Genomic DNA, 24223 nt, shown 5'->3' on the forward strand with positions numbered 1-24223 from the left:
GACTAAGCATTTTTATGTGATCAAGCATTTTGTAAGATCGTGTATATCCATACACACATAAACATCCATCTTTATGTGACCATGTATCCTTAAATGATCTTGTCAAATTATGTGACCACGCGTCTTTATGTGATCAACAATAAACATGTTCTGTTTGTTGTTTTTACACACGTGCCAATTTACACCCATTGCAAACATGTGAACTGGTAAAAACAGTAATCTTTAGCAACCATGCGTTTCAGCAACTGTGTACTCCAACTGTGCATTTCAGCAGCTGTGTGTTTTAGCAACTATGTGCTCCAGCAACTGTGCGTACCAGCAGACATGCGTTTTAGCTAGTCTGCAAGAAAGCACCTGCATGAGGATCCTGTGGAGGTTTTTGGCTAAAAAAAAGGCTCTTTTGAGACTGAATCATCCGAGGAAGGGACATCCATATGTCCTTGTCCCTGATCCCTTAAAGGTAACTCAACATCTCCTGCCCACTCCTGGAAGGTGTCACAGTCCCTACCATACCATGCGTGGTCACACCCCAAGTGGCTCAAAGAGGTATTGAACCTATGACTGCCTGTTTAGTGCTCCTGTTACTTTACTTCTGAGCCACATCTCAATTCCTTTCAGCCTGCTTTCCAGCATTGCCTAGTTCTGCATGAAATACTAGGGCCATACATTGGATCTTGTTGCAATTAGTACCTGTCACTCCTGGTTCAGTTTATCCAATCAGCTGGGTATAAACCATTGCCTCACTCTGAGGGCTTTTTCAGTTCATTATTTCCTGTTTTGCCTAAGGTTCCAGTATTCCTGTGTTCCAGTGTTCCAGTATTCTTGTGTTCCAGTTACAGCATTCCAAGACTGACTCCGGCTTCTGACCCTGGCTCTGCTTATTGTTTATTCTGTCTTCTGGAATCCCTGACTATGGCTTTACCTCGACTATCCTTTGGCAAATTCCTGTCAAGCCCCGGTGCACAGATTCACAGCCCAGGTAGCTTATCTCTTTGTTTCTTTGTTACCGTGGGCTGTGTGTATTAGCAAGGTTGAGCGTACATCTCTGCGCCATGGACTCCAACCTAGGTAAGCCCTTACAGAAGGATAGGAGCAGGAGAGGGGGATCTGCTGCATTTTCTCCCATCCAGGGAGGAAGATGTGAGCATACTTGCAAAGATGCAATCATTTCAGCTACTTTCTCTTTTAATCCATGCTGGAGCCAAGCCATCCTTAATGACGTATGCAGAGGCTGAAATGTTGAAAGCAGTTGCAACAGCTGAAGGCCTAAATAGCTCATCCTGGCTTGTCACCTCAGGTTTCTCAGGGGAATATGGCACTGTTTGCACTTCTCCCTGTTAAGTTCCCTCCTACAGCACCTGGTATTCCCAGGTGGTCTCCCATCCAGGTACTAACCAGGTCTGACCCTAATTTGAGATCAAACAAGATCTGGCACTTTCAGGGAGATGTGGCAGTAGGCTTGTATCCCGGGAAGACATAGTCCTAAGCACAAAGCAGAGGTACTGAGCATTAGTCCAGCAATGAGTATTATGCTGCTAATAACTGCCCAGTCTTATGCTCCCTCCTGTCCTACAAAAGGAGCCGATTTCCCATGTGCACGTGCTAAGCGCAGTCCCGCGATCGGCAGGGGGGAAGGAAAGGTGCTTTCCAGGGGGACCCAATGCCTGCAGGTAGGAGACCCCCAAACTCTCTGGTGGCTGCAGAGCAAGTTTGTGAGCAGAGACACTGACACTGAGCAGGAGGAAACACAGTAATGTAAACTTAACATGTTCATTCACCCCTCTAGTGGAAACAACAGGTAAGCACAGTCTACTTAATAGAGAAGTTCATAAGAGTATCTTTAGGATCTTCTCACTTACCATTCCCCGCCACAGGATACTGCTGGAATTAGGACAGACCCAATCTTCACCCATCATGGTGAGCATGTCATGGTAGACCTTCAAGGACTTGTATATGGGGTTTCTCTCTCTTGGACCTGTATAGCACCCTGCCAGACAACCTTCCAGTTATGATAAATGTAACCAAGGTGTCGGAATCCAGGGTCCAGCACTCAAAAGATGAGCTTTACAGACAACACCTCAGTCTTCTTTCTTGAGGCTGGAGTACCATTCACTTTGGCTTTTTAATAGCACTTTGATTGGATCCAACAGTATGGCATAGCCCCGTGATCCTGTAAGGATCCTTTCAGCGGAGCTCTCTTAGCACATCTTTAACCATCACCAACACCTTAGACACTGGCGAAAAAAACTGAGGTACTCTCTGTATGGGAGGGGTTATAAAGGGAAGGACTTCCTGTCTTTGATTGCACCAGTGTCCATCACCTGAAGGTGGCCTATAACCCACATAGTAATTACTATGGCTGCTCTGTGTCCCGTGATATACGATAAAGAAATATATTTTAAGCAACAGGCAGCATGGATTCATGAAAGACAGAAGTTGTCAAACAAACCTGATTTCTTTTTATGAGGAGGTAAGTGAAACCTTGGACAGAGAGGTGGCTGTGGACGTGGTATACCTGGATTTTTCAAAAGCATTTGACACAGTTGCCCACACATGGATCATGTGTAAGGTACACAGGCTTGGAAAGATCAGTTTGTAAATTGATAGAAAACTGGCTAAAAGACAGAATTCAGAGAGTAGTGGTTAATGTTTTTTACTCTGAATGGTCTAAGGTTATCAGCGGTGTACCCCAAGGTTCGGTTTTGGACCCTTAATTTTTCATACCTTTATAAATGATATCGGGTCTAAGATTAAAAGTAACATTTCTGTCTTTGCAGATGCAGATGAGAAACAACGTCCTTACAGGATGTCTCCAATTTACAAGCCAACCTCAATGCACTGTCTAATTGGGCAACTAAGTGGCAATTGAGGTTTAATGTTGATAAATGGAAAGTTATGCACTTGGGGGCTAAGAATATGCATGCCTCATACATACTAGGGCGCGTACAACTAGGGGAATCCATAGTGGAGAAGGATCTGGGTGTTTTGGAAGATCACAAGCTCAATAATAGCATGCAATGCCAATCTGCAGTTTCCAAAGCGATCAAAGTCCTTTCTTGTATTAAGAGAGGTATGGACTCCAGAGTGCAGAGAAGGGCGACTAAACTACCGTATATACTCGAGTATAGGCCGACCCGAATATAAGCCGAGGCCCCCAATTTACCCCCCAAAAAACTGGAAAACTTATTGACTCGTGTATAAGCCGAGGGTGAGACATGGCTGTCCATCCCTGTGTGTCCGTCCATCCCTGTGTGTGTGTCTGTCCATCCATCCCTGTGTGTGTGTCCATCCATCCATCCATCCCTGTGTGTGTGTCCGTCCATCCATCCCTGTGTGTGTATCCATCCATCCATCCCTGTGTGTGTGTGTGTGTGTGTGTGTGTGTGTCCATCCATCCATCCATCCCTGTGTGTGTGTCCGTGCAGCCTTGTGTGTGTGTCCAGCCTACCTGTGTCCCGAGCCTGTGTCCCGAGCCTCCGTCCCGAGCCGCCTCCGTCCCGAGCCTCCTCCGTCCCGAGCCGTCGTCCCGAGCCTCCGTCGTCCTGTGCCTCCTCCGTCCCGTCCCGTGCCGTGCTGATGGATCGCCGCTCCAGGATCGCCGCTCTTCTCGGCGGCCATTCTACAATTCAAAAGCCGCGCCTCCGCCTCCGCCTGTGATAGGTGGAACACTCAATTTCCCAGCAGCCTGTGTTCCGCCTATCACGGACATCCTCTCATCCTCGTCCGTAGTACGAGGATGAGAGGATGTCCGTGATAGGCGGAACACTGACTGCTGGGAAATTGAGTGTTCCGCCTATCACAGGCGGAGGCGGAGGCGGAGGCGCGGCTTTCGAATTGTAGTATGTCCGCCGTCTGTCTGCTCGATACGCTGATCGAGCAGTCAGACGGCGATGACTCGAGTATAAGCCGAGGGGGGCACTTTCAGCCTCAAAAAAGAGGCTGAAAATCTCGGCTTATACTCGAGTATATACGGTAATAAGAGGCATGGAGGAGCTCAGTTATGACGATAGATTAGAGGAACTGAATCTATTCCCTCTTGAGAAGAGAAAATTAAGGGGGCATATGATCAACACGTACAGATATATAAGTGGTCCATATAGTGAACTTGGTGTTGAGTTATGCACTTTAAGGTCATCACAGAGGACAAGGGGGCACACTTTACGTCTACAGGAAAAAAAGATTTGATCTCCAAATACGGAAAGGTTTCTTCACAGTAAGAGCTGTCAAAATGTGGAATGTACTCCCTCCAGATGTGGTTCTGGCCAGCTCAGTAGATTGCTTTAAAAAAAGGCCTGGATTGTTTCCCAAATGTACATAATATAACTGGGTACTGACATTTATAGGTAGAGTTGATCCAGGGAAAATCCGATTGCCTCTCGGGGGATCAGGAAGGAATTTTTTCCCCTGCTGTAGTAAATTGGGTCAACTGTGGATGAAGGATTGTGTATATGAGATCTCCGGCACGCAAAGCCTCTTTTGCTGGCACCCGACTCCCTCGCCAAGAGCAGAGCAGTGCAGGGAAGTGTCAGTGAGACACTAATGCATTCCAATCTCACAATTCCCCATGCTGTACCTGCACTGGGGGGAAGGCACTGTGCCCCAACACATTGTAAACAATGGGAAACATTGATTATTGATTGGTTAACTTTGTTGTAGCTGCGATTGTCAGCTCTTGTGATAGGGAAGAGGTTGGGTGCAGTTCTGCTAGGGGTTGGTCCCTATTTCCAGGAGGAGGAGGACTGTGATTGGCCACTGCCAACGCCAATCACAGTCCTGTTAGCCCCACCCACCATCTGGAGGAAGATGACCGCTTGGTTGCGACTACCAATCTCACAAAGCAGGGATTTCACTGTGACTGAGAAAATCACAATTAGCTGAGTTTGTGAAATTACTGTTGAGCTTCTGAGAACTTTGTTGAAAAAAATTAAAATAAAATTATATATACTGTATATATATTTATGTGTTTGTGTGTATGTGTCACTTACTACTGATCCCTTAGCTCTGCATCATCTACTACTACCAACCTCTACATCACCTACTCCCAACCTCTGTTCTCTGTGTCACTTACACCTCACCCCTGAACTTTGCGTCACTTACTACTGAACCCCTGCACTCTGTGTCCCTTTAAGCCACAGCCAGTATTCAGCCCAATGAAAATCACACCCAATTTTGCTGTGGTGCTCTGCACCGTACTTTTTCTCAGCTGCGGGGGCTCAATCTTGTATACAAGCCCACTGCTTTCAGAAAATGACCCTGACCTGAACTTATCATTGTGCATCCATTCCAGATGCTTGTATGTGACATCACATACAGTCAGGTCCATAAATATTGGGACATCGACACAATTCTAATCGTTTTGGCTCTATACACCACCACAATGGATTTGAAACAAACAAGATGTGCTTTAACTGCAGGCTTTCAGCTTTAATTTGAGGGTATTTACATCGAAATCAGGTGAATGGTGTATGAATTACAACAGTTTGTATGTGTGCCTCCCACTTTTTAAGGGACCAAAGGTAAAGGGACAATTGGCTGCTCAGCTGTTCCATGGCCAGGTGTGTGTTAGTGCCTCATTATCCCATTTACAAGGAGCAGATAAAAGGTCCAGAGTTTATTTAAAGTGTGCTATTTGCATTTGGAATCTGTTGCTGTCAACTCTCGATATGAGATCCAAAGAGCTGTCACTATCAGTGAAGCAAGCCATCATTAGGCTGAAAAACAAAACAAACCCATCAGAGAGATAGCAAAAACATTAAGTGTGGCCAAATCAACTGTTTGGAACATCCTTAAAAAGAAAAAATGCACCAGTGAGCTCAGCAACACAAAAAGACCCAGAAGACCATGGAAAACAACTGTGGTGGATGACCGAAGAATTCTTTCCCTGGTGAAGAAAACACCCTTCACAGCAGTTGGCCAGATCAAGAATACTCTCCAGGAGGTAGGTGTATGTGTGTCAAAGTCAACAATCAAGAGAAGACTTCACCAGAGTGAATACAGAAGGTTTACCCCAAGATGTAAACAATTGATGACCCTCAAAAACAAAAAGGCCAGATTAAAGTTTGCCAAACATCTAAAAAAGCCTTCACAGCTCTGGAACAACATCCTATGGACAGATGAGACCAAGATCAACTTGTACCAGAGTGATGGGAAGAGAAGAGTATGGAGAAGGAAAGGAACTGCTCATGATCCAAAACATACCACCTCATCAGTGAAGCATGGTGGTGGTAGTGTCATGGCGTGGGCATGTATGGCTGCCAATAGAACTGGTTCTCTTGTATTTATTGATGATATGACTGCTGACAAAAGCAGCAGGATGAATTCTGAAGTGTTTCAGCAATATCATCTGCTCATATTCAGCAAAATGCTTCAGGACTCATTGGACTGCGCTTCACAGTGCAGATGGACAATGACCCGAAGCATACTGCGAAAGCAACCAAAGAGTTTAAGGGAAAGAAGTGGAATGTTATGCAATGGCCAAGTCAATCACCTGACCCGAATCCGATTGAGCATGCATTTCACTTAATGTAAATAGAATTTGTTGCGCTAAAAGCATAAAAAAACTGTATAAAAGAAAAATAGCAGCTAACACAAATATTGCTGGAAACAATATAAACACAAATATAAATTATGATATAGCGCTCTTAAAAAATATATATATATATATTTTAAGAGCGTTATATCATGCATTTCACTTGCTGAAGACAAAACTGAAGGGAAAATGCCCCAAGAACAAGTAGGATATTTATGGACCTGACTGTACAAGCAGGTGGGCTAGATGCGAGAGATGGATCAGTGAGGATGAGTGTGCCAGGACAGGTAGATATGTCTCATCTGTGCTTCCTTGCACCACTCTGCATATCGCGCATATCATAGATGAGAAAAGGGAACAGCAGTGGAGCAGATCACTAGGAGGGTACAGTGGTGGTGCAGAAGAGCAGGGGGAACAGAGGTGAAACAGAAAAGCAGTTGGAACAGTGGTGGGGCAGATGAGAAAGGAGGTTACAGTGGTGGTGCAGATGAGCAAATGGGTTCAATGTTAGGACAGGTGAGGACGGTTCAGCGGAGAGACAGAGGAGCATTGGGGTACAGCAGTGGAGCAGATGTGCAGGGAGATACAGTGGTAGGGCAGATGAGAAAAGGGGTACATTGTTGGGACATATGAACAGGGTGTTTACAGTGGTGGGACAGAAGAGCACGGTGGTACAGTGGTGGGGCAGATGTGCAGGGGGGTTACAGTTGTTGGACAGATGAGCAGGGGGTACAGAGGTGGGGCAGATGTGCAGGGTAGTACAGTGGGGAGGGGGCAGATTTGCAGGGGGTACAGTGATCTGAGGTGTGAAGGTGCAGGAATTGGGGCTGATCAAGTAGTTTACAGTATTTACTTTATAAACTATGTGTCAGTGACCCTGTCTGATTGGACGTGGGACATGTTGCAGCAATCCTTTCTCTTTAAGTGGAGTATGACTTAAACGGACCTCCTCCTATGTTGGGCTTTACCAGGCCAATTATAGTTGCTCCACTGCCCTTTGTCCCCTCCCCACCTGGAAAACCTGACGCAATTTCTTTGGTGTTCTGAGCGCAGCTTCACTAATGTACAGGCTCTTCTCACTTGCACTAGGAACTTGGCCTTCAAAATTCTTCAATCTTCTCATGAGATACCTTTGCGTGAACATTATCGTTATCTACAACTTCGTCATTGTCTGGTCTTATTCGCTCCCAATCCACTCCCTATAACGACATATAATGCCACCCTTTGAAAGTGTCTGTTGCTCATGCCCCCATTTCCCTGATTGATTCCTCAATAATCTCTACTAAACAACCTCCTATGAGACAGTATAGGAAACAGTGGGAAAGTGAACTGAGGATAATTTGAATCCTCAGGACTGGCGCAGGATTGGCGCATCATGACTTTGGCTGTATCCAAATGCTGGAAAAATGTTTGTATCCTTGAGAATGCATACAAAGTGTTATATCGCTGGTACACACTGGCTTGACTTGCTTTTGGGCTGTGCCCAGCAGAGGACATATTTGGTGGTACTGCCCAAGGGTGTGCAGATTATGGATCTGGGTCTATGCCTTGCTTTGTACATTATTACACTTCAACTTTAATTTTAAGTACTTAGGTACTCTTTTTCATGCTAAATGGCAGCTTGCTACCACTTTATTTAAATTTGACCTTTACTGGGGTATTTCCAAAATAAGTTGCTCTTAAGAACAGTATAACTAATAAATAAATTATTATAAATGGTAAAGCCAATCCAATAAAGCGACATCCAACTTGACAATATATAACAGTGCACCGAGGAAAAAGTGATATATAGAAAGATGACTTCCACCTCTAATCTTATTGCTGCTTACCGACTCCCTATGATCTCCTATTATGGGAGATCTTGAGCGCTTTCTGCTCTATACCCAGCAAGGGCCTATGGTGAACATAGCGGCAACGTCTTCACGGACTTCCACCACCCAGTATGGGCACAATGAAACAGTATACCCATGGAGAAATAAAAGCTTCCATAGCATAACATCTTTGGGTGTTTATTGTTAAAAAATCGTAGTACACTTACACTTAAACAAGTTGATCTCAGCATAAAACAAGCCGGACCAGCTCAAGTTGGCAGCCCTTCACTACAAGACCTGTGCGAATGTGGCAACGTCAGCACATCGCTCCTCCCTACGTGTTTCATCACAACATGACATTGTCCAGGGGCACGGGCGGCATGCTGACTCCCCGCTATAAATACATCTCAAACACATAACCACACCTCATTCTGAGCTTCAGGTGGCGGCTTCCAAAACGATACCATTTTAAGGAAGGGCAAATGTCCACACTTATTCTGACAAATGGAGAATACCGAACTCGTAACTTTATATTATATCAATAAAAACAGTGTGAAACCTATCAAAGCAAATAGGATTTAGAAAATTGTGAGATTCTCTGTAAATGTTAGTATTAATGGAAGAGATGAAACCACCATCTCAGTACCCTGATCACATTTGGTCATCATATGATTCTGGCAAGTGAAATCCGATCTGGAATTCTTACACCCATTAATGGGTGCAATAATAAAAGGGACACCTACCTCTCTCGGAAGGAAAGCAAGTGTAAAAAGTAAATAAATAAACAAAAACAAAAAAAAAGCAAAAATTAAAGATCCCCCATCCGTCTGTTAGACCGGAAGAGGATCAATGGAAGTCTCTTGTCTCTAGCTTTGAGGCAATGAAACGCTGTATGAATGACATTATGGTTGACCGATGCTCACGATAAATTCCTCAAAGTTTGGCCACCTTTTATTGCAAATTCTCGTCCTTCATGTTTTGTCCATCAGTTGCTGTATATATGATCTCCCCTGTGATCTTGACTCCTGGGACACCTTTGTTCTCTTTCCCTGTTCTCTTCTTACCTTTCTTGTTTTCTTTTTCTCTTTTCCCTTCTCCCTCTTCTTTGTTACTTTCTCTGGACTACTATACATAATGGTTCTTTGTGAATGGCCTCCCATGGCGATTTTTATTTTCCTGTAATGGATTGGGGGAATAGGGCACCTCTACCTCTGATGATTATTTTATGTACTCCAGTGCTCCCACCTTTTAACAGTTTCTGCCTCCCCTGTTTTATGTATGTGATCATGGTTTATACATTTCGCACTATATTTGGAATTGTCCATCCAATGTGCGTTTCGTTTCACTCTATTGTGTATATGCTACCTGCACATTTTTATATCTCTCTTTAACTGCAAATCGTATCATTGTACTATTTTTGTTCTGCTATACATCAATAAAACCTTTGTAAAAGAAAATGGCTTAGAGTAGTTTACCACCTGGTTGGTGTACAGACCTAGGAGCAACAAGCCACATGATCAGTGATGAGACTCTCTTTACAGAAATTTATTTCCATGCAAAAAACAAAGTCTTCCTAGCAAATGGGAAAAGTATTACTGCAAAAGGTAATGGTCAAGGGTTCTTAAATTGCATCACACCATCAGGGGACAAGCAAAGTATCCTTGTGAACAAAGTATTGTATGTCCCAGACTTGGTAGGCAGCCTTCTATCAGTAAAAACCCTTGCTAACAATGGTCTCACAGTTCAGTTCCAAGGTGATGAATGCATAGTTCAAAATTACAAGCAAATCCTCGGACAAGGAACATTGGATGAGCATCTACCGTATTTATCGGCGTATAACATACACAGGTGTATAACATGCACATTAACTTTAAGAGGGAAGTATAAGGGAAAATTTTTAATTAAAAAAACTAAAAACTGTGAAGCAAAATAAGGGACAGTGCCCATCAATGTAGCCTCATCATTGCCCATCTACAGCCACACCATTGCTATGAATGCAGCCGCACCATTACCATGAATGCAGCCTCCCCATTGCCATGAATACAGCTTTCCAATTGCAATGATGCAGCCTCACAAGTGCCATGAATGCAGCCTCACACGGGCTATGAATGCATCCTCACAAGTGCCATGAATGCAGCTTCGCCATCGCCATCAGTGCAGCCTGATCCATGCCCATCTGCAGCCTCGGAGGGGACAGGGAGGAGGGCGGGACTAGTGCCGACAGATTACATACAGGATAATCTCCTGTTTACCTCTTTAATACAAAGTCCCACCTCCTATAATAGACAAAACAATGTCAGCCCAGGAGACGGAACTTCTTATAACAGAGGCCGCCGAGTAAACAAGAAATTCTCACTGTATGTAATCTGTTAGCACTCATCCCGCCCCCCTCCCTGTCCAATCCGAGGCAGCCAGAACTGAACGATCAGTGTATAACACGCACACGCGAGTTTCACCTTATTTTTAGGGTGAAAAAGTGTGTGTTATACGCAGATAAATACAGTATACAGATTTACCACACACAGACAAGCAAGCCAAGACTTCCACTCAGAATTCCCACAATAAATGCATTCACCTATGGCATTGACCATTGTTTCTCAACCTCAGTCCCCAAGTAACCCCAACAGGCCATGTTTTGGGAACTTCCCTTAGATAAAATAGCTCTTATCAATACCATGTCACTGATATTGATTTAAAGCGGCTGTGCAAAGAAAAACCTGAAAATATGGACTGCTGGGGGTACTTGAGGACCGAGTTTGAGAATAACTGGCATAGATGACTGGGGCACCGAAACCTAGAAGCCATAAAGGAAATTATAAAGAGAGGTTTATCAGAAGATAAGACAATGCTATCTTGCAAAATGCTCATAAAATGCAAGTGTTGTATGCAGTGGCTGCTGGTGCTCTAAAATTTTGGTGGGGCGCAAACAAACTGAAAAATTCAGAAAAATCTGAAAAAAAACCCCATAAATTGCAGCCTTACTGTGCCATCAATTGCAGCCTCTGTGCCCATAAAATGCAGTCACTGTGCCCATAAAATGCAGCCACTGTTCCCCATAACATGCAGCCACTGTGCCCCATAACATGCAGCCACTGTGCCCCACAAATGCAGCCACTCAAATGCAGCCACTGTGCCCATCATATGCAGCGCCTGAGCCCATCATATGCAGCCTCTGTGCCCATCATATGCAGCATCTGTGCCCATCATATGCAGCCTGCGCCCATTATATGCAGCCTCTGTGACCATCATATGCAGACTGTGCCCATAATATATACCCTCTGCACCCATCATATGCAGCCTCTGTGCCCATCATATGTAGCCTCTGTAACCATCATATGTAGCCTCTGTGCCCATCATATGCAGCCTGTGTCCAGCATAAGCAGCCTGTGTGACCATCATATGCAGCCTCTGTGACCATTATATGCAGCCTATGCCCATCATATGTGGCCTCTGTGCCCATCATATGTAGCCTGTGTCCATTATATGTAGCCTCTGTGCCCATCATATGCAGCTTCTGTGATCCCCCCCTCGCTTGCCGTCTGACCGGCACACACCCTATCCTGGTGGCGGGTGAGGGCGACGGCTGTGTCCTCCGTGGCTCTCTGTCCTCTCATTCTTCTGTTCTGCCAAGCATCCAATCAGGGCGCCTGTGCCTTCGGCCAGTCAGGTGACGGGTATTAGATCCATGCCTCCTAATTGGCTGAGAGGCGGCTCAGTGTAAGCAGAGCAAATATTCATTAGCTTTGCTAACACACCTGAATGAACTGAGAGCGCAATGTTCTGCTTTTGCAATTCACCTTTTTTGAAGCCTATTAGAGCCTATGGCTCTAATCAGGTGCTTAAAAAAACACCCCTGCCACTGCCGGACACCTGAATAGGGGGTGGCTACAGTGACCATGCATGAATCTATCCATTTAACATAGAGGGGGTGCCTGGAGAGAGGGGGTGGCAGCCGTGCACCCTTAATGGACGCACTGCCACTGGTTGTATGGAAGCAAAGGCCACACGTACTCCACTTCCACTGACCACTCAAAGAAAAACCACCCTTCCCATGGAGCTCATACACAGTGTCATGTGTGGACCAAGGAAAACTGCCATGTCAGGCAGGAACAGATATCTAATGACTTTCATTGATGATTAGTCTTGGTTCACAACAACTTACCGTATATACTCGAGTATAGGCCGACCCGAATATAAGCCGAGGCCCCCAATTTACCCCCAAAAAACTGGAAAACGTATTGACTCGTGTATAAGCCGAGGGTGAGACATGGCTGTCCATCCCTGTGTGTCCGTCCATCCCTGTGTGTGTGTCCGTCCATCCATCCCTGTGTGTGTGTCCATCCATCCATCCATCCATCCCTGTGTGTGTGTCCGTCCATCCATCCCTGTGTGTGTATCCATCCATCCATCCATCCCTGTGTGTGTGTCTGTGTGTGTGTGTGTGTATTCATCCATCCATCCATCCCTGTGTGTGTGTGTGTGTGTGTGTGTGTATCCATCCATCCATCCATCCATCCCTGTGTGTGTGTGTGTGTGTGTGTGTATCCATCCATCCATCCATCCATCCATCCATCCATCCCTGTGTGTGTGTGTGTGTGTGTGTGTGTGTGTGTGTGTGTGTGTGTGTCCGTGCAGCCTTGTGTGTGTGTCCAGCCTACCTGTGTCCCAAGCCTCCGTCCCGAGCCGCCGTCGTCCCGTGCCTCCTCCGTCCCGTGCCTCCTCCGTCCCGTGTCGTGCCGATGGATCGCCGCTCCAGGATCGCCGCTCTTCTCGGCGGCCATTCTACAATTCAAAAGCCGCGCCTCCGCCTCCGCCTGTGATAGGCGGAACACTCAATTTCCCAGCAGCCTGTGTTCCGCCTATCACGGACATCCTCTCATACTCGTCCGTAGTATGAGAATGAGCGGATGTCCGTGATAGGCGGAACACTGACTGCTGGGAAATTCAGTGTTCCGCCTATCACAGGCGGAGGCGGAGAAGGAGGCGCGGCTTTTGAATTTTAATGTCCGCCGTCTGTCTGCTCGATACGCTGATCGAGCAGTCAGACAGCGGTGACTCGAGTATAAGCCGAGGGGGCACTTTCAGCCTCAAAAAAGAGGCTGAAAATCTCGGCTTATACTCGAGTATATACGGTATTTAATGAAGCACAAGAATGAAACATCATAAAAAAATAGAAGAGTTTGTAGCCACGTAAGGAAATGGAATCGTACCTGAAGAATCAAGGTATAAGGAACCAGACAACTACACCATAAACTTCAGAACAAAATGATTTAGCTAAAAGGAAAAATCACACTCTTATAGAAATGGCCAGGTACATGCTATCAGATGCCAACCTACCTAACATATACTGGGAGAAGCAGCTGGGAAGGGCATGCAAACGAAGCTCCTAGATGTCAAAAACCACCTTCCTATATGGAGACACTAAGGAAGATCTCTGCATGGAGTAACCACCGGGGTTGAGCAAGGACACAAACTTGTGTGTAAACTTCAAAAGAACATCTAAGGCCTTAAGCAATCTGCAAGGATCTGGAATGAGAAAGTAACTAAAATACTCAAAAGAGAGGGATTCTCAAGAAGCAAAGAAGATCCCTGTCTCTATTCCACAAATCAAGACGAAAAATGGGTATACATCCTAAGTAGGGGATTACAATCAGATCAGAAATCCAAATAGAGATGGAAGTAGGTAAATGTTGTCTTCTCAATTGAAGTAAGAAAATTGCCAAAATCTTGGAACAGTTCCACAAGCAAGATGCAAACAAAGTAAAAACTTCCATGAAACCAGAAAAGTGTAAAGAAGCAAAAAACTTGCTACCCAAACATGTACTGCAGAGCTATTGGAAAATTGCTATACGGCAGTGGCCATACTCTCTAGAAAAGTGCCTGGAGTGCAGTAAAAGGGGTGACACAGTACCTTAAGGGAACAATTCAGATGAAACTAGGGCTACCAGGATCATCAAATCCAAAATGAATTGGGTATGTGGATACTGACTGCATAGACCACAAAGCTACAAGTGGTTACGTCTTTCAGCATAGTGAATTAACCATAAGTTTGACTAGATGAAAGGAAGTGACTGTTGCATTGTCTTCAACTGAAGCTGAGTGCATTGCAGCAGAACATGCATGTCAAGAAACAATATAGATTTGCCAACTTTTATAGGATCGTGCGTAGACATGTCAAAACCCATTCTCATTTTTGAAAACAAGCGATGTATAAAGCTGACACAATCAAAAACAGTCAATCCCAGGACCAAGCATATCAATGTGAAGTATCATCTGCTAAGAGACACCCAAGAGCAAGGTGTTACTGGCATTCAGTATTGCCCATCAAAATAGATGACTGTGGATGCACTCACCAAGCCATTGTTAAAGGAAAGTTATAGTCTTCTTCAGAAGAACCTCAACGTCATATAGCAAAGCACATGCTGTTGAGAAGTTCTGCTGGAACAGCATGTACTCTACACTCCAAAGTATAGATGGCACTGTAGTTATATATTGTACTAGTGTCTGTGTGTTTTAATATGCTTGTATATTCTGCACAGGAAAGAAGTTTCTTTTCTTTTCTTTTGTCTCTGCTCTCTCCTGTAATGCTGTTCTCATACATGTATGGTGTTCTTCTATACAAGTAAAGCTAAATTCTACATTCCTCAAGATCTCAATGCCTCATCTTATCACATAATCAACACCTTCTGGTCTTGGATTTTATATCTAGTTTTAGCTCAGGAATCAATAACCAGCATAGGCTAGAGCAAGATTAGGCATCCAATAGATACTTCTGGCCTGCTAGCATTGCAGACCAGAAGACACTGCTAAGTGCAGAGTAGATAGGCTGACTCTGAGTGCCAGTGCCACACCAGGTTTATGTTGGTTAAAGCTGCATTCCAGGTTGGTTTGACAATGGCTGGACTGTCTTCTCATCATCTCAGAACTTGTTTTCTGGTCTCCAATACCAAGCTGAACGCTGCATCGTGGTCATCACAGGCCTCTCCAATTGGACTTTGCTGCAACGTTCATCAACAGGTATCTCCATTAACAGCTATATATGCCTGGTAAAGTGACAAGAAAAAGTATGTGAACACCTTGGATATAACTAATTTTCTGCAGTAATTGCCATAATGATCTGGGGTGCCAACATCCAATCAGACAGCTGTCTCGTGGCCGCAGGAAGTCATAGAGGAGCTAAGTTCTTCATAACTTCCTTCCCCCTCTGCATCAATGTTTCTGTCGAGTGCCACCTGCAGTGGGGGGGAGGGAGTAAAGACTGCACCTGCCTACACTGTGATGTCACCCAAGACTACTGGAAGCAAGACTGTGGTATTTTTTTTTTTTGTAAAATCTTTATTTTTTAAGTTTTTTGCAGTAAATTTTGTTGGGCTGGCAGGGAAATGGACTCGACTTGATTTGCACAGAATGTCAAATTTAAAGGCCCTCCTGCACATTCAACACTTGGTGAACAAAGCCTGTATTCATAACTTTGTCGCTTCCTATCAACAAGTAAGATTGCATTTCCCTGTACAAAGCAGAAATGTGTTTTGGCCATGTGCTGATAGTGTAGAGACCTGTCCCTGCAGAAACTGCAGCTCTGATAAAGCGAAGCATCTGCATCCAGATAAGAGCCCTGAGAAGGCGGGAATCTGAGGTAACTGGCAACTAGACAAAAAGTATGATGAGTGGGACAACGCCAGAGCACATGTGGCATTTACACAGAGATTACAATGAACTGTAATAGAGGTGCAGAGAAAAAAAAGTTGTTTCTATTTCCTGGATATGAAATAAGGAGGAGCTCTTGGCCAGTGTAATTCTATCAGCACTGCTCCAGCAGATGGTTTTGCAGTTGCAGTTATCATAAGCACAAGAGCTCTTCCACCAAGGAGCCTGCTGAAACTTTCCATTCACTTCTAGAGAGTTATGGTGCCAGTGTTCCTCTGATTCCCTGGAAATCCTTGCTCATTAATCAGCATGGCAGTCAACCTGACAAGCAGACTACTCCTGCATCAGCTATTCGGCAAGCAGCATACTCCTTCAAGGATCTGTACATGGAGAAGACTTGGGGTCAGATACTGTGTGTCCTACCAGAAACAGAAGGTCCAACCGGTGGTCCAACCAGCTCAGCATGCTCTTGGACCTCAATGGGACATCCATTCCTACATGCCCGAAGCAACTGCCTTACCCAATGTGCACACCTACCAGGACCTGGTGCAGTTTTCCCTGGAGGATCCTGAGACATTTTGGGGGGTTCTGGCCAGGGAGAGGCTGATTTGGGTAAAGCCATATCAGACAGTGAAGGACTGTGACTTCACTCAAGGCCGGGTCAGATGGTTCCTTGGTGGTCAGTTAAATGTATCTGGTGAGTGATGAGAAATTCTTTCATTGCATTGAGCATTAAACTTGCACCAATGTTTAGCTTGCTAAAAGCACAGTAGGGGAGATTTAGTAGGTGCACTTAGAATCAGGTGCAGCTGTGCATAGTAACCAATCCGCTTCTAGCTTCAGCTTGTTCAATTAAGCTTTGGCAATAAAACCTGGAAGCTGATTGGTTTCTATGCAGAGCTGCACCAGATTTTGCATTCTCCAGTTTTAGTAAATAACCCCAGAGGGTATCATAAACAATGCCTATTTTTCATAAAGTTCTTCTGCTAATCTCCTGCAGCCTCTTTGCAGCCACATCCTGTCTGCATGCATTCACTCTAGTGACAGTTCCCTGGCATTTTTCATAGGTGACAACAGTTTGCCATGCCTGGGTGTTTAATGCTGAATCAGACAGTTTGCATCGGAAAGGCCGTGTAGCAAAGCAGAAGCAAATAGGCGGACGGAGACAACAATTTGCCACCCTATAACATGAAGTGCAATAATAAGGACCTTCATGGAAAAATGTTATTTTAAGGGAGGAAGCAGATTTTAAAAAAGTTATACACGATATGCAGTACACACCATATGCCATTCACTGTACAATCTGATTGTAAAATCTCCTTTAGAGTGACCATAATTATAATACAAGGTCACTACTAAGCAGTTCATTTATTATTGATTAAATCAGGCAGGCCCTTGCACTACATAGTTGATAGTAGATCTGAAGGAGATTGTACAATCAGATTGTATAGTGTATGCTCAGCCCTACATTAATATTACGCTTCCTTTAAATGAACCACATAAACATGCACTTTAAAAAGTTATGTGTTTACCAAAACTGATGTTTTAGATGCTTAGTTGGCATAACTAGTCTGGAAGTTTCATCATCAGGTTTATACACGGACAGATGCCATGAAGTATGGCAGAGACATTTCTTAGGGGTATGATGTCACACGACTGTCATCGTACTCCCTGCATAGTTACTACAGGCTACGATGACAGTCGTGTGACATCATACTCCCTGCATAGTTGCTACAGGCTACGATGACAGTCGTGTGACATCATACTCCCTGCATAGTTGCTACAGGCTACGATGACAGTCGTGTGACATCATACTCCCTGCATAGTTGCTACAGGCTACGATGACAGTTGTGTGACATCATACCCCCTGCATAGTTTGCTACACTCTAGCTGCTGGTCGCTCTGCTTTCTGCAACCGCGACGTATCGCATTATAAGCGTGCTGATTTGTTGCATCATTCCAGGCAGGTTTGGTGCCATATGGATCACTCCTAGCAGAATGTGATCAAATCTGTGTCAGTATTTTGCAGTATATAAACAATATAAACAATATAGAGCCTCTGCTATGTAAACTAGGCAGTTCCTTTGCGGTTAGCTTCATAGTCAGCATACTTTTCAGTTAACTGATTAAAGGAACAGTACATACTGAACTATATCTGTGCTTCATAAAATAAAGTGAAGAAAAGTAATCAAAGGCCATTGCACAGCTTATTGAACCTGTCTGTAGTATTAGGACTGCCATTGTTTTTAGTTGTCAATCTGTACGGCTAACAGAACTCCGAGTAGGGAAATAAATTGTTAAATTGTCTTTTGCTTCATAACAGTGACAGTGCTGTTGCTACACTCTAAGGAGTGGGATGGGCTCAGCTCTCGCTTCTGATTGGTGAAGAGATCCATAAAGTGGGTGTGTACCCTTCAATGAAGAAGGTTCCCTTAGCAAGTTCTGCTGCAGTCACATGCTGTATTGTGCTTGTGATGTTATTGTGTGTGCCCTGCTACAGGTGTGACCTAGAACTTCTGCTTGCTGTGCCAAGGACAAAATAATTACCTATGCATGAGCATCCTGCCAGTACTTTTTTAAGGGTTGGTTTATACCTGCTTTGCTGTCTGAAGAGCGATCTGCAGTTGATTGCTTTTCAAATAGCGGTATAGTTGCAGCTGACAGGCATTCAAGAAGGCGATGCTGCCTGTTTCATACCAGGCATTAGTGTTGCCAACCTCCCGCAGCATTTTTTTACTGACAAAAAAATTGATCATTTACTGGTGGAGCAGATTTTTTTACTGACAGCCTGAAAAATGACAGAACTCCTAATAAAAACGAAGACTATCAATATTTAAACAGTATTATTATTATTATTATTTTTATTATACAGGTTTTATATAGCGCCAACAGTTTGCTCAGCGCTTTACAACATTACCGTTACATTACAATTTGGTACAAGAGGAATCAGAGGGCCCTGCTCGTTAGAGCTTACAATCTAAAAAGGAAGGGTCAATTGATACAAAAGGTAATAGCTGTGGGGGGATGAGCTGATGGAGGAAGTAAAAACAGTGTTAGCTAGAAGCAGGATAGGCTTCTTTGAAGAAAAGGGTTTTCAGGGATCGCCTGAAGATGGATAGATTAGGGGACAGTCGGACAGATTGGGGTAGGGAGTTCCAAAGGATGGGAGAAGCTCTGGAGAAATCCTGGAGGCAAGCATGGGAGGAAATGACAAGGGAGATAGAGAGCAGGAGGTCTTGGGATGACCGAAAAGAGCGGCTTGGTTGGTATTTTGGGACTAGCTTAGTGATGTCACTAGGGGCTGGCGTTGTAAATTATTGTTAGTACTTTGAATTTTATTCGTTGGGTGTATGTATGCATGAACACAATATGGAAACTCTGACGATACCAAGTCATTTGCCTGGTTTACACTGTGATAAAACAGCTTGACTATCTATTTTGACTGCCACCCCCCCAACTGCAACTTTAAACTAAGCCTAAAGTGTTTGTAAACCCTTACAGACCACTTTGACCCACAGGTAAGCCTAGATTAAGGCTTACCTGTAGGTGCAAGAAGGTATTTGCAAAAAGACAGGCACCGCTGTCTATGGCGCATGCGTTGTAGACAGTGGCACGCAGGCGCAGTGAGCATGCCGCTGCTAACGGTGATATGCAGTTAGTGGCGACTCCCGTGCGCATGCGTGGGAGTGATACCCAGAAAGAAGATGGACGCTCCGTGGAAGAAGGGACAGCAGTGACATTGCTGGCTCCTGTGTCAGGTAAGTGACACATAATGGGCTACTATGCGATGCATAGTTGCCCATTATGCTTTACCTTTGCAGAGAAACAAAAAGGGTTTACTTCCTCTTAAGTGGTATAATTAGTCTGAAAAAGTATTTTGCAAGTGAATGGGGTTGATTTGCAATCTGTAAGAATGTTCACTTAGACCCCTTTCACACTGGAGGCATTTCTCAGGCATTTTAGCACTAAAAATAACGCCTGTAAAGCTCCTGAAAAAAGACTCATCTGCAATCCGAGTGTGAAAGCCCGGGTGCTTCCCTATTATATCTTCCTAAAGCCCCATACACACTATCAGATTTTCTGCAGATTTTTTCCTTCGGATTTACCAAAACCATATAATATGAGGTCAAACCTTAGGGGTTTCAATTTGTATGTAATCAGACAGGCCCTTGCACTACATGGTTTTGGTAAATCTGAAGACAAAAATCTGCAGAAAATCTGATAGTGTGTGTGGGGCTTTACAGTTCCTTGAAGTCCCCATAGTTTCTCTACAAATTCAGTTCCTGATCCATCAAAAACCCTGCCTTTGTCAGCAGTGGGATCTCAACAGATCAAAATGTTACCAGCCCGCATGATTAAAAATGTGACTTGATGCAACAACAAAGAAAAGTTCCCAGTTTGGCTCACCAGCCAGCCTGCAACAATCTGAATTGTCCTGTCTAACCGTTCACATTAAAAATAGGGGTTTAGTTTGCACACATATGCAAATACGTGCGTAAGCTGCAGAGGCCACTTCACGGCACCCCAGTATTATCTGCAGTCAGAACTCTATAAATTGTGAGAGCCTCCATCGCAGGAGCATATATATAATAATGGATAGATTGAGGGCACATATGAGCCCACTCCTCCTTAAAGGCACAGTGGCGCACTGGACACCCAGCGAATAGCACAATGGCAGCAAAGGTTTCCAGCGCCCCCCCCCCCCCACCCCGCTCACCAAATTACCAACGGTACAAACAAATGGCAACTGTGCCTTTAGACTCCCTCCAGGCATACCTGCCCTCAATCTATCCATTATTATATACTGTATACTCCTCCTATGCTCGCAAAAGGGGGCACATTTGGACAGCAGCATTATAAGTTGTAAGTCTGGGGGGATAGAAGTCTTAGATGTACTAGCAGATTTAAATACACTAACAAATTGAAGCCAAAGCTTCAGCTAATACTTTATAGGCAGTTACAGCAAATAGTTTATTTAATTTTGAGAAAAAGGTTTATCATGAATAAAAGCTATTTATTGTACCCTCTCCTGCCAGGAGTTATCCAATATTATTTCACACCAAATGAAATGCCCAATCTGTCCTGAAAAAAACAAGATATATTCCACCTGGATATACTAAGTAGTTGCGATGATACAATATCTCACAAAAGTAAGTACACCCCTCACATTTTTTAAAAATATTTTATTCTGTCTTTTCATGTGACAAAACTGAAGAAATGACACTTTGCTACAATGTAAAGTAGTAAGTGTACAGCTTGTATAACAGTATAAATTTTCTGTCTCCTCAAAATAACTCAACACAGCCATTAATGTCTACATTAATGTCTAAGCTGGCAACAAAAGTGAGTACACCCCTAAGTGAAAATGTCCAAATTGGGCCCAATTAGCCATTTTCCTTACCAGTGTCATGTGACTCATTAGTGTTAAAAGGTCTCAGGTGTGAATGGGGAGCAGGTGTGTTAAATTTGGTGTTATCACTCTCAATCTCATACTGGTCACTGGAAGCTTAACATGGCACCTCATGGCAAAGAACTCTCTGAGGATCTGAAAAAAATAATTGTTGCTCTACATAAAGATGGCCTAGGCTATAAGAAGATTGCCAAGACCCTGAAACTGAGCTGCAGCATGGTGGCCAAGACCATACAATGATTTAACAGGACAGGTTTCACTCAGAACAGGCCTCGCCATGGTCGACCAAAGAAGTTGAGTGCATGTGCTCAGCGTCATATCCAGAGGTTGTCTTTGGTAATTAGACATATGAGTGATGCTAGCATTGCTGCAAAGGTTGAAGGGGTGGGGGGTCAGCCTGTCAGTGCTCAAACCATACGCCACACACTGCATCAAATTAGTCTGCATAGCTGTCGTCCCAGAAGGAAGCCTCTTCTAAAGATGATGCACAAGAAAGCCTGCAAACAGTTTGCTGAAGACAAGCAGACTAAGGACACGGATTACTGGAACCAAGTCCTGTGGTCTGATGAGACCAAGATAAACTTATTTGGTTCAGATGGTGTCAAGCGTGTGTGGTGGCAACCAGGTGAGGAGTACAAACAGGGGTCAAGTCCTGGGAAAAAAAGTGTGGGAACTCCCACCCAAGATCCATTCCCCCACCAAAAAAAAAAAAAAAAGGTACGCTCATATGCATATATACTTCACAGAAAATACAGTACAACATGTATTGTAAAGTGCCAGTTTACAAAAACAAAATAACGTGTCAAACAAAACAATCAACACAATGGGTGATGATCTTTCCCTCGCAGGGAATTTCTACCACAAATACACCCTGTTCCAAATTCTGTTACACAGCCCATTAGAAAATATCCCACAAAAGGAATAAGTATTGAAGAGTATTGGCAGGGTATTGCAGAGTATTGATAGGGTATTGCAGAGTATTGGCAGGGTATGTATTGAAGAGTATTGGCAGAGTATTGCAGAGCATCGGCAGGGTATGTATTGGCAGGGTATTGCAGAGTATTGATAGGGTATTGCAGAGTATTGGTAGGGTATGTATTGCAGAGTATTGGCAGGGTATTGCAGAGTATTGATAGGGTATGTATTGTAGAGTATCGATAGGGTATTGCAGAGTATTGGCAGGGTATTGCAGACTATTGGCAGGGTATGTATTGGCAGGGTATTGCAGAGTATTGATAGGGTATTGCAGAGTATTGGCAGGGTATTGCAGAGTATTGGCACAGGTTGCAGAGTATTGATAGGTTATTGCAGAGTATTGGCAGGTTATTGCAGAGTATTGGCAGGGTATGTATTGTAGAGTATTGGCAGAGTATTGGCAGGGTATGTATTGGCAGGGTATTGCAGAGTATTGATAGGGTATTGCAGAGTATTGGCAGGGTATGTATTGCAGAGTATTGATAGGGTATGTATTGTAGAGTATTGATAGGGTATTGCAGAGTATTGGCAGGGTATTGCAGACTATTGGCAGGGTATTGCAGAGTATTGGCAGGGTATTGAAGAGTATTAATAGGGTATTTATTGCAGAGTATTGGCAGGGTATGTATTGCAGAGTATTGATAGGGTATGTATTGTAGAGTATTGATAGGGTATTGCAGAGTATTGATAGGGTATTGCAGAGTATTGGCAGGGTATTGCAGACTATTGGCAGGGTATTGCAGAGTATTGATAGGGTATTGCAGAGTATTGGCAGGGTATTGCAGAGTATTGATAGGGTATTGCAGAGTATTGATAGGGTATTGCAGAGTATTGGCAGGGTATTGCAGAGTATTGATACTGATAGGGTATTGCAGAGTATTGGCAGGGTATCACAGAGTATTGATAGGGTATCGCAGAGTATTGATAGGGTATTGCAGAGTATTGGCAGGGTATTGCAGAGTATTGATAGGGTATTTCAGAGTATTGATAGGGTATTGCAGAGTATTCGCAGAGTATTGCAGAGTATTGATACTGATAGGGTATTGCAGAGTATTGATGAGTATTGGCAGGGTATTGCAGAGTATTGATAAGTATTGGCAGGGTATTGCAGAGTATTGATAGGGTATTGCAGAGTATTGGCAGGGTATTGCAGAGTATTGATAGGGTATTGCAGAGTATTGATAGGGTATCGCAGAGTATTGATAGGGTATCGCAGAGTATTGATAGGGTATTGCAGAGTATTGGCAGGGTATTTATTGGCAGAGTATTGGCAGGGTATTGCAGAGTATTGGCAGAGTATTGCAGAGTATTGATAGGGTATTGCAGAGTATTGGCAGGGTGTTGCAGAGTATTGGCAGGGTATGTATTGCAGAGTATTGGCAGGATATTGAAGAGTATTGGCAGGATATTGAAGAGTATTGGCAGAGTATTGGCAGAGTATTGAAGAGTATTGACAGGGTATTGCAGAGTATTGGCAGGGTATTTATTGGCAGAGTATTGCAGAGTATTGGCACAGTATTGCAGAGTATTGATAGGGTATTGCAGAGTATTGGCAGGTTGTTGCAGAGTATTGGCAGGGTATGTATTGCAGAGTATTGGCAGGATATTGAAGAGTATTGGCAGAGTATTGAAGAGTATTGGCAGGGTATTGCAGAATATTGGCAGGGTATGTATTGGCAGGGTATTGCAGAGTATTGGCAGGGTATTGCAGAGTATTGCAGAGTATTGATAGGGTACTGCAGAGTATTGGCAGGGTATTGCAGAGTATTGGCGGGGTATTGCAGAGTATTGGCGGGGTATTGCAGAGTATTGGCGGGGTATTGCAGAGTATTGGCAGGGTATGTATTGGCA

The 24223-nt window shown here is 44.0% G+C and overlaps 1 protein-coding gene across 1 annotated transcript in view; it reads left to right on the forward strand.

The window, feature by feature from the left end:
- Positions 1–16100: 16100 nt before the first annotated feature.
- The window catches only part of ACSS1 (acyl-CoA synthetase short chain family member 1), a 200218-nt gene continuing 192095 nt past the window's right edge, over positions 16101–24223 (forward strand). The window contains exon 1 of the mRNA XM_077486195.1: positions 16101–16684. Coding sequence (XP_077342321.1) covers positions 16297–16684 — 388 coding nt within the window. The 5' untranslated portion in view covers positions 16101–16296. The remainder of the gene's footprint in view (positions 16685–24223) is intronic.

Source organism: Lithobates pipiens, unplaced genomic scaffold, assembly GCF_037356315.1.
Source record: "Lithobates pipiens isolate NorthernLeopardFrog02 unplaced genomic scaffold, aLitPip1_a1.2 Scaffold_18, whole genome shotgun sequence".
NCBI lineage: Eukaryota > Metazoa > Chordata > Amphibia > Anura > Ranidae > Lithobates > Lithobates pipiens.